At 38.7% G+C, this 12,056-nt stretch overlaps 1 protein-coding gene across 1 annotated transcript in view; it reads right to left on the bottom strand.

Moving 5' to 3' along the window:
* Positions 1–12,056, bottom strand: part of LOC121370476 — a 57,749-nt gene that overhangs the window by 30,882 nt on the left and 14,811 nt on the right. Inside the window, exons 8-15 of the mRNA XM_041495730.1 lie at positions 11,452–11,557; positions 8,777–8,959; positions 7,007–7,148; positions 5,885–6,057; positions 3,917–4,154; positions 3,308–3,387; positions 2,945–3,008; positions 234–449 (exon numbers count right to left, since the gene is read on the bottom strand). Of these exons, the coding sequence (XP_041351664.1) occupies positions 234–449; positions 2,945–3,008; positions 3,308–3,387; positions 3,917–4,154; positions 5,885–6,057; positions 7,007–7,148; positions 8,777–8,959; positions 11,452–11,557 (1,202 nt within the window). The remainder of the gene's footprint in view (positions 1–233; positions 450–2,944; positions 3,009–3,307; positions 3,388–3,916; positions 4,155–5,884; positions 6,058–7,006; positions 7,149–8,776; positions 8,960–11,451; positions 11,558–12,056) is intronic.

Raw genomic sequence — 12,056 nt, forward strand, 5'->3', positions numbered from 1 at the left:
TAATCTCTTTTTAATTTGCTATTCATTTTTCTTTTCATTTATTTTTTGGATGCTATAACTTTTGATGAAGATATCTCTCAATGTTGCTGATTTATATTTGAATTCAAGTATCCACTACTTATTTTGAAATGAATTGCTTTGAAAATTCACAAATGGTGAACATGGTGAGTGCTAGAGCTATAGCCCTGGCTCCTGTTAACTGGCGAGCTCTGTGCCCACACTACCGCACTCACGTGGAACGTCCTCATGTCTGCAGAGTTGTAGATCTTGATCCCCGCTGTGAAGACATCCTTCCTGTGGATTTTCACGTCCAGCAGCACGGGTCTGTGGCTGTTCACGTTCGCCGCTGTCTTACACCGGTTCAGGTCAACCACATCATTGTCGGCACGAATCAGGACACGGCAGTTGCACGTTCCAGCCTCGGCACACTGCTGATAGGTGACGTGAACCTTTGGGAGGAGGAAAAAGGAAAGGAAGGTTTGTTGAGTGATACAGATTTATTAAAGGAGCTTCCGCTTCGTATCATGTTTACACAGATTTATTAAAGGAGCTTCCGCTTCGTATCATTTTGACACAGATTTATTAAAGGAGCTTCCGCTTCGTATCATGTTTACACAGATTTATTAAAGGAACTTCCGCTTCGTATCATGTTTACACAGATTTATTAAAGGAGCTTCCGCTTTGTATCATGTCACACAAATTTATTAAAGGAGCTTCCGCTTCGTATCATTTTGACACAGATTTATTAAAGGAGCTTCCGCTTCGTATCATGTTGACACAGATTTATTAAAGGAGCTTCCGCTTCATGTCATGTTGACACAGATTTATTAAAGGAGCTTCCGCTTCTTGTCATGTTTATACAGATTTATTAAAGGAGCTTCAGCTTCATATCATGTTGACACAGATTTATTAAAGGAGCTTCCGCTTCGTATCATGTTGACACAGATTTATTAAAGGAGCTTCCGCTTCGTATCATGTTGACAAATTTTTTTTAAAGGAGTTAACGTTCTCGTAAGGTTGTAGTGCACCAATCGATGACGTCAAAGTGTTACATCCCACTTAGCATTTTAGTAGGATGTATCACTTTGATAATTACCAATATATTTTTAACCATATGCGTAATAAGTATATAAGTATTGTTAGCTTGAGTATCCTCTGCCCTATTCTCAATCTAATTAAAATTAGCTCCACTATTACATGTGGATCTAACATCAGCCCGTTGGAGCTCATGTCCAGTTGACCTTTCATTCGACCAATCAAAACCTTACTTGCAAAATCATGCCAGTGATTTGAAAAGAATTTGGAAACATATGGGATTATGCTGAGGGTATATGAAATGATTTGGGTGAATTACGAAGTATGCTGGAAACTAATTGCAATATAAAATTTTATATAAAATTTGTTTGAAGATGAAAAAAACCCTGTGATGGTATTGCCATAAAATCTGTTTATACTAGTATACTGCACTTTTCCCCCTGTTTTTTCAATGCTGAAATAGACCAACAAGTTCGCATATTGCATAAATAGTCTCGCCCGATATTTTTAGAATTTGTATGCTCCCGAATAACACTATAAAAGGCGAAGTGTAATTGATCAATATTTAAATTGTTATTTATAGATGAAATGTCACCTGGACATGGGAGTCCACACAATGCTGTTAGATCTACTGGTAGACCCAGTAGAGCTAATTTTAATCAGATTGCCCTATTTGTTTATACAATGGAATCCTGTCAAAATCGGCCAAGTTTTGAGGTCCTGAATTATCTAAATTCTATTACATGACCCTCTAAACACTGGATCATGTCAGGTTATTATTAGTTTGTTTTGTTTAACGACACCACTAGAGCACATTGATATATTAATCACCGGCCGTTGGATGTCAAATATTTGGTAATTCTGACATGTAGTCTTAGAAATAAACCTGCTACATTTTTCCCATTAGTAGCAAGGGATCTTTTATATGCACCATCCCATAAACAGGATAGCACATACCACAGCCTTTGATATACCAGTCATGGTGCACTGGATGGAATGAGAAATAGCCCAATTGGCCCACCGACAGGGATCGATTCCAGATCGGCCATGCATCAGGCGAGCACTTGACCACTGGGCTACGTCCCGCCCTGAAGGTTTGATCAATGATACAGATTAACTGTTAGCTTGAGCTATAATATTCTGTTTAAACAGTGAAACTTGTCTAAACCAGTATCCTGTCAAAATGAGCCAAGTTTCATGGTCCCCGGGGGTTTGATCAGTGATACAGATTAACTGTTAGCTTGAGTATCCTCTATAATATTCTGTTTAAACAGTGAAACTTGTCTAAACCAGTATCCTGTCAAAATCAGCCAAGATTCATGGTCCCCAATTTTGTAAATTATAAAACGAGGCCCTCTAAACACTGGATCTTGTCTAAATCAGATAAATTGTAGGTCCTCGATGTGATCTAGTTTAAACTGGTTTTACTGTATGTGAAAATAGGACTACAGTGTTAAAAACTTTCAATTGTTGACAACAGTAAAAAAAAAAAAAGAGTTAAATTTTGTTTTGTTTAATGACACCACTAGAGCACATTCATTTATTAAACAGCAGCTATTGGATGTCAAACATTTGGTAATAATGTGACATAGTCTGAGGAAGAAAACCCGCCACAATTTTCCATTAGCAGCAAGCAATCTTTTACATGCACCATCCCACAGACAGGATAGCACATACCACGTCCTCTGATATACATGTACCATCCCGCCCTCAAATGGTATCAAACTACCTTATCTAAAATTCACACCAACTTTTAATATGATCCTTTTCGAGTTTACTCATAACATTAAACATACATGTTAGTGACCACAGTACAAATGCTACAAGTGCTATTACCGGCCGAGTCTGTATTTTGAACAGGATTGTCAATGTTTTAAATTTTTTTGCACCATATCAAACATTTACTTACTGCGATGTTGGATTCCTTGTTTGTGTATAAGTTGAATGTTCCTTCCTTCATGTTGTGGAACGTACTACAATGTTAATGGCAAGTTATACATATACTTGTATATATTGGCAAAAATCATCTTGGAAAAGAAATGGGTTACAATACAATACAGAATAAACAGACAATAAACATGTATGCTTTTGTTTTGAAGATGGATTCTTGGACACAACCTAAAAGTATGTTTTCAATAGAAGAAAAATGACTATTTAATTCATGATTTTATTGTTAACAAAAAAAAGAGTGTATTTCATGCCAAGCACTTCTACCTGTGTAAACTGTGACAGAAATCTAATTAATAAAATATTTTACAGTAGTAATACTCACACGCCATCAAACGTCTTTATGTGAGGATCGTTGATTGATGAGCACAATGCATTCTTCACATCACGATCCATAACCACAACCTATAAAGGAAAGGAATGTATGTGTGTGTGGCATGAACAGATTTTTGTGTGTCTCTCTCTGTATGTCACCCACCTCCTTTTCTTGGTATCTCACCCTCCTCCCTCTATCGGTATCACACACACCCTCCATTTCTCTCTCTATGTTTACCTCCCTATCTTGGTATCTCACCCTCCTACCCCTCTGTATTTCACCCTCTCTCTCTCTCCGAGTCTTTTTCTCTCCCTACTCTCTCTCTCTCTCTCTCTCTCTCCTTCCTCTCTTATCTCCTCCCTCCCTCTCTGTCTCTCTCTCTCTCTCTCTCTCTCTCTCTCTCTCTCTCTCTCTGTCTCTGTCTCTCTCTCTCTCTCTCTCTCTCTCTCTCTCTCTCTCTCTCTCTCTCTCTCTCTCTCTCTCTCTCTCTCTCTCTCTCAGTATATCACCCACTCTCGGACCATTCAAGATATAACATTCAGGACAGTCCCGTTAATTATATTATTTAAGAAAAAGTCTCTTTGTGTTAATTTCATTGATTAATTATCGTAATTCTACCTCATAAGAAGCAATGAGCTGTGTTCCAGCCAAAGCCATTTTGCCTTCTCTCTCGATGAACTTATCTGCCAATATTTTGACCGTGACCTCCTGGCGGCCATCTTGTTTGCCATCCACCCGAGCGTGAAGAGATACGTCAACCAACCGTGGAGTCCAGTCACCCGTGACAGGGGGTTCCAAGACAGTCTTGCATTGAGACACCACCACAACTTGGGAAATCTCTGTGTCATCGGCACATCTGAAATCAATAGAAACAAAATGATGTTGCAAGTCTCTGAGAATTGAAGGGGTGAAGTAAAGTGCTCGCCTGATGCATGGTCGGTCTGGGATCAATCCCTGTCGGTGGACCCACTGGGCTATTTCTCGTTCCAGCCAGTGCTCCACAACTGGTATATCAAACGTGTACACCACATTGATTTATTAATCATTGGCTATTGGATGTCAAACATTTGGTAATTTTGACATATTGTCTTGGCTACATTTTTCCATTAGTAGCAAGGGATCTTTTATATGCACCATCCCACAGACAGGATAGCACATACCATGGCCTTTGATATACCAGTCCTAGGGCACTGGCTGGAATGAGTAATGGGTCCACTGACGGGGATTGATCCCAGACCGACCACGCATGAAGTAAGTGCTTTTATCACTGGGCTACGTCCTGCCCCATAGCACACAGTGATGATTAAATGCTGTTGATTATACCAAAAGAATAGCAAAAAACCCCAATAGTTAGTTACAAAGCACATTACAGAAAGGTCCTACTAAATTTAAGTTGTCTGTAAGTTGCGTAATGTCAAAACTGGTCAATATATTATTTCGGCCAGTCTTACAATTTTTATTTAATATTCTTTTTTCAGTTTCTTAATACGATGACCTTGCTAAAGTTTTATATCGCTAATATGTTACTTATTTGGAATTTGCTAAATTTGGAGATTGCTAATATTTTACTTATTTGGAATTTGCTAAATTTGGAGATTGCTAATATGTTACTTATTTGGAATTTGCTAAATTTGGAGATTGCTAATATGTTACTTATTTGGAATTTGCTAAATTTGGAGATTGCTAATATGTTACTTATTTGGAATTTGCTAAATTTGGAGATTGCTAATATTTTACGATTCACAGTCATACCACTGGTAATAAAATGGAAGATTTATCATTTCATTTCAACTTATTTTCATGCTTATATCCAATTACGGTTCAACCACGCTGTCCTGGGCACACATCTCAGCTATCTGGGCTGTCTGTCCAGGACAGTAGGTTAGTTGTTAGTGATAAAAAAGAGGGTGTAGTGGTCTTACACCTACCCACTGAGTTGTTAAAACTTGCTCTAGGTGGGAGCCGGTACGGGGATGCGAACCCAGTACCTACCAACCTTACAGGTACATGTATGTCCGATAGCTTAACCACGACATCACCGAGGCTGGTAAATGTGAGATAAAATAAACCGGTAATCTTACTTTGGAACAGGTAGAGGATTGTTCACAACTTCTGTCCGATAGCTTAACCACGACACCACCGAGGCTGGTAAATGTGAGATAAAATAAACTGGTAATCTTACTTTGGAACAGTTAGAGGATTGTTCACAACTTCTGTCCGATGGTTTAACCATGACACCACCGAGGCTGGTAAATGTGAGATAAAATAAACCGGTAATCTTACTTTGGAACAGGTAGAGGATTGTTCACAACTTCTGTCCGATAGCTTAACCACGACACCACCGAGGCTGGTAAATGTGAGATAAAATAAACTGGTAATCTTACTTTGGAACAGTTAGAGGATTGTTCACAACTTCTGTCCGATGGTTTAACCATGACACCACCGAGGCTGGTAAATGTGAGATAAAATAAACCGGTAATCTTACTTTGGAACAGGTAGAGGATTGTTCACAACTTCTGTCCGATAGCTTAACCACGACACCACCGAGGCTGGTAAATGTGAGATAAAATAAACTGGTAATCTTACTTTGGAACAGTTAGAGGATTGTTCACAACTTCTGTCCGGACATGGATAGTAGTTTTAAAATCCACTTCACTCGGGATGTTCCCAGCTGCTGGTGCTTCAATCAGTTCAAGTGACAAGGTTGTCGATAGTCTGCCTTCTGCAAGATAGACCGGCTGTTGCTGGGAATTCAACAGCTGGGAAAATAAAATATTTATAAAATTAGTAATTAGTGAATTAGTGATTGGGTGAATGGGTGGATGGATGGTTGGATGGATGGATGGGTGGATGGATGGATGGGTGGATGGGTGGGTGGATGGGTGGATGGGTGGGCGGATGGATGGATGGATGGATGGATGGGTGGATGGATGGATGGATGGGTGAATGGGTGGTTGGGTGGATGGGTGGATGGATGGATGGGTGGATGGTTGGTTGGATGGGTGGGTGGGTGGGTGGATGGATGGATGAATGGATGGATGGATGGATGGATGGATGGATGGTTGGATGGATGGATGGGTGGATGGGTGGATGGGTGGATGGTTGGATGGAGGGATGGATGGATGGACAGACGGACGGTTGGATGGATGGACAGACGGACGGATGGACGGATATATGGATTTACTAATAATAATTATTAAGAACTATCTTCACTCAGAAATGTCATGTAATCAACACTATGTGAATGAATGAATGAATTAAATAATGAATGTTTAATGACACCACAGGATAAAAATAAACATTGGCTATTGAGTGTCAAACAAAGATAAGTATATGATAATGTAACAAACTATACAACCTAAAAGTTTGTTTTGTTTAACGACACCACTAGAGCACAGAGCTTTATTAATCATCGGCTATTGGATGTCAAACATATGGCCATTTTGACAGTGACAGAGAAAAAACCTGCTATATTTGTTCATTAGTAACAAGGGATCTTTCATATGCAACATCCCAAAGACAGGATAGCACATACCACAACATTTGATATACCAGTCATGGTGAATTGGCTGGAACAAGAAATAGCCCAATGGGCCCACTGATGGGGATCGATCCTAGACCAACTGCGCATCAGGCGATCGCTTCACCACTGGGCTACGTCCCGCCACTCTATACAACCTAATGTTAGTGAATTTGCTAAAATGTTACCTTGAACTGTGGGAATCGCTGACACTTAGAAGACAAAGGTGCCACAGCAGCCTTGTACGATACTAGAATGGGATCACCATCAGATGCAGCATCACAGTGACCGTACACCTCGGCCAATGCAGTCTCACACTTCGGCATTTTGCTGCAGGAAAATTAAATAGTTTTATAACTGAAATGAAAAACTTACACACAGAAGGAATGAAGGAAATGTTTTGTTTAACGACGCACTCAACACATTTATTTACGGTTATATGGCGTTGGACATATGGTTAAGGACAACACAGATATTGAGAGAGGAAACCTGCTGTCGCCACTTCATGGGCAACTCTTTTCGATTAGCAGCAAGGGATCTTTTATATGCACCATCCCACAGACAGGATAACACATACCACGGCCTTTGATATGCCAGTCGTGGTGCACTGGCTGGATACACACAGATGTCAAAGCTCAAAGCTAAGAGTTTAAAAGTTTGTTTTGTTTAACGGCACTACTAGAGCACATTGTTTTTTAATCACCGCTATTGGATGTCAAACATTTGGTAATTTCGACCTATAGTCTTAAGAGAGGAAACCCGCTACTTTTTCCAGTAGTAGCAAGGGATCTTTTATATACACCATCCCACAGACAGAACAGTACATACCACAGCCTTTAACCACACATCAAGTGTGCACTTTCCCACTGGGATGCATGCTTCAAAGTTAAAAATCATCGATAACATTTGTTAATTTTTTTTTCCATTAGTATCAAGGGATCATTTATATGCACTTTCCCACAGACAGGACAGCACATACCACAGCCTTTGATATACCAGTCGTGGCGCACTGGTTGGGATGGGAAAAACCCCAATCATAGAATGGGTCCACTGAGGTGATTTGACCGTAAGCACTTCAGGTGAGCACTCTAACCGTCAGGAGTTTGATCAAAAGTAGGTCGCAATGACCTAGTTATTGTATGTGACACACCACTATCCCAAGATGTACATTGATAAGAAAGAGAAAAAAAAAAAAGAAAGAGAAAAAAGAATGAAAAAATTATATGCTCCAGAAAATAAAGTTTATGTTGACAGATAATAATGTGTCAAAGATGGCAGGGTTTCTGCCAGAGGATACACAGGGGGACATTATGTTCCTTAAAATCTTGGAAATGAATGAATACATTTTTAGAAAGAAACTGCTGTTTAAAATATATCAAAGTACATAAACAGTAAAAAAAAGTATAGTTTGTTTTATTTAACGACGCCACTAGAGCACATTGATTTTTTATCTTATCATCGGCTATTGGACATCGAACATATGGTCATTCTGACAGGTTTTTTTAGAGGAAACCCGCTGTTGCCACATAGGCTACTCTTTTACAACAGGCAGCAAGGGATCTTTTATTTACGCTTCCCACAGGCAGGATAGCACAAACCATGGCCTTTGTTGAACCAGTTATGGATCACTGGTCGGTGCAAGTGGTTTACACCTACCCATTGAGCCTTGCGGAGCACTCACTCAGGGTTTGGAGTCTGTATCTGGATTTAAAATCCCATGCCTTGACTGGGATCCGAACACAGTACCTACTGGCCTGTAGACTGATGGCCTAACCATGACACCACCGAGGCCGGTCTCAAAGTACGTAAAATGCAGTGTCCAATTTGGAAAGATTTCAAGTCCATAACCAGTATTAGTATGGGTAATTATAATGTTTTGTTTTTATTACGTACGTACCCTCAAATTATTTTCTGCCAGAAATCCTTTAATGGGTGTATAAAAAAGTGAGCAAAAATACCTGCACTGGCCTTCACTCAGAGCCGATAACTGTGTAATACAGAGTTCCGCTGCAGACTTCAAGTCGGCACACACTATCTCTACCTTGCAGACCTGTTGATAAACGGCCGTCAGTTCGTTGTGTATCGGTTGTACTACCGTGCACGTGCTGCTTGCCAGTTGGTTGTAGACAATTGGCAAAATGCTGCAAAGGCAAAAATGTTTGTTTAAAGTTTGTTTTGTTTAATGACACTAGTAGAGCACATTGATTTATTAATCATTGGCTATTGGATGTCAAACACTTGGTAATTTTGACATATAGTCTTAGAGAGGAAACCCGCTATGTTTTTTTACTAGTAGTAAAAGATTTTTATATGCACCACCTCACAGACAGGGTAGCACATACCATATCCTTTGATTTACCAGTTAAGGTACACTGGTTGGAATGAGAAATAGCCCAATGGGTCTACCAACGACGATTGACCCCAAACCGACAGCACATCAAGCAAGTGCTTTACAACTGGGCTACGTCCCTCCCCTGCCATATTCCAAGTAGTTTTAAAGAGTTATAGCATATCCTGGCTAAATTGCTGATTTTCAAAGATAAAGTTGAAGTTAAAGGGACATGCCCTAGTTTTTAAACACCAAGACATATATTTTACTATTAGAGCCGTTTTTGATAACTGAAATCATAATTTACTTAGATTTTATTGTTTAGATTATCCATTTCCGTACATTCAAAGTGTTTTTGGTCATCCTGGTGTTTTTAATATCATAAAATACATTTCTCATATTTTTAAAGACGTATGTGCGTCTGAGAAGTAACAGTTTTAGAGTCGAGTTTCAGTGTATTTTTAGAGGGTATTTCACCATTTCAAAGTCACAGACTCATGTTTCACTGAATTGTAACCTTATCCAAATGTGTTACCGGTTTGTAGATTAACTAAACTTAGTGTGCATTTTCATGGGGTGGAACTAGGGTCTGCCCCTTTAAAGTTTATTGTGTTTAACAACACCACTAGATCACTCAATTTACTAAACATCAGCTACTGGATTTCAAATATATGATAATTTTAACTCATAGTCTTAAGAAATTTAACCTCTACAATTTTCAATTAGCAACAATTAAGGGACAGCATATACCACGACATTTGATATACCAATAAAAAGAACAATCAGAGAATGGAACCACTGAGGAGGTTCGATCCTGCAATTAAGCACCTCATGCGAGTGCTCTACCAACTGAGCTACATCCACGGTTTCAGAATTTACAGGGACAGACCCTAGGTTTTAGGCACTATAAGGCATATTTCTCACCTAGACCCTAGGTTTTAGGCACTATAAGGCATATTTCTCACCTAGACCCTAGGTTTTAGGCACTATAAGGCATATTTCTCACCTAGACCCTAGGTTTTAGGCACTATAAGACATATTTCTCACCTAGACCCTAGGTTTTAGGCACTATAAGGCATATTTCTCACCTAGACCCTAGGTTTTAGGCACTATAGGTTTTCAGGCACCCTAGGTTTTAAGACATATTTCTCACCTAGACCCTAGGTTTTAGGCACTATAAGGCATATTTCTCACCTAGACCCTAGGTTTTAGGCACTATAAGGCATATTTCTCACCTAGACCTAGGTTTTAGGCACTATAAGGCATATTTTTCACTATTAGAGTAGCTTTTGACATTTTCTTACATGCGAATTGTTTCTGGTCATCCTGGTGTTTTTATTATCCAAAATGCTTTTTTTTTTTTTTTTAAACAAACAAATGTGCGTCTGAGAAGTAACAGTTACTAAGTCGACTTTCAGTCTATTTTTAAGGGTATTTTACCGTTTCAAAGTCACAGACTCATGTTTCACTGTTGTAACTTTACCCAACTGTGTTACAGATTTGTAGATTAACCAAACTTTGTGTACATTTTTATGGGTTGAAACTATGGTCTGTGACTTTAAGGATGTTTGGTTTAAGCAATATATTTATTGCAATTGAAAAACAGCAGCAGTCTGGGTATTGGCCAACAGGCGTTAGCCCATCTTAAGGCCTCTTATCTCCCAATATTTTACAATAGGAATATTTTACAAGGGTTTTAACTCTTTCCCTCCCATTCTCCACTGAAGTCGAGATGTGACTGGTCTTCGTATACACAGCTGTCAACATTCACAGGAGTTATCTATCTTGATTCTGTAAATGCTAGAACACAGTAGAATGACAGTCAAACACATTGAGTGTATTTTGTTGACTGGTATTTGTATTTGGTTGTTATCACAATATCGAAAAGAAAATGGTCTAAATTTGTGTAAACGTTATTAATGACGTATCGTGCACATGGGTTTGATTTCTCGCTATTTGTATAATTATTTCTTTTAAAACATGGACATTATTATTTAATGAAAACTGAAAGGATATATTCGCCGAAAATAACTGATAATACAGACTTTGAAGTAGATGATGGATGGATTACTCGTTGTTGATTGAAAGTGAAAATAAACTGTCATACATGTAGATTGTGACCGTAGGGTTTAAAAAAAAAAAAAAAAAAAAAATCTGTAAATTTTATTTTGGTAATCAGACTCACTAATATGTCCTCTAAACTATGACACACATCAAAATAGTGTTAAATTAGTTTGTTTTAAGCTGGGTGAATAAGAGTTAAGGAATTCTCAAGGAGCATTGTACACAGACAAAAATTCATACCTGCAAAATTCACTTTTCTCAATGTTCTTTGCCGATGTTAGCCAGGTGACAAAGTGCAGTACACTGTCGATGTCTTTGCTGAGACCGCAGGCTGGGTCAGATGTATCTGAGATCAAACATAACAACCAGTGTTGAGATGACATGCTACTATTTTAATTTCAACATACATGCACATGTAACTACGCATGATTTTCAATAAAAATATCATGCATTAATGAAAAAGAAAAAAAGAAAAGAAAAAAGAAAGAAATTAAAGTCACACTCAACACATTTTATATGACATTGAACATGGTTTAAGTACCATGGAGAAAATTAGAGTGGAAACCTGCTGCTGCCACTCCATAGGCTATTGTTTTCTATTAGTAGCAAGGGATCGTTTACATGTATCATTCCAAAGGCAGGATAGTACATACCATGTTAATATAAAGAGGGCAGCTTGGACATTGATTTATTAATCATTGGCTATTGGATGTCAAAATGTTTGTAATTCTGACACCTAATCGAGAGATGAAACCTGCTGCATTTGTCCATACATTAGCAGCAAGGGATGTTTCCCATACACAGCACAGCACATAACATGGCAAAACAGCTGGTATGTGGTTCTG

Source organism: Gigantopelta aegis, chromosome 1, assembly GCF_016097555.1.
Source record: "Gigantopelta aegis isolate Gae_Host chromosome 1, Gae_host_genome, whole genome shotgun sequence".
NCBI lineage: Eukaryota > Metazoa > Mollusca > Gastropoda > Neomphalida > Peltospiridae > Gigantopelta > Gigantopelta aegis.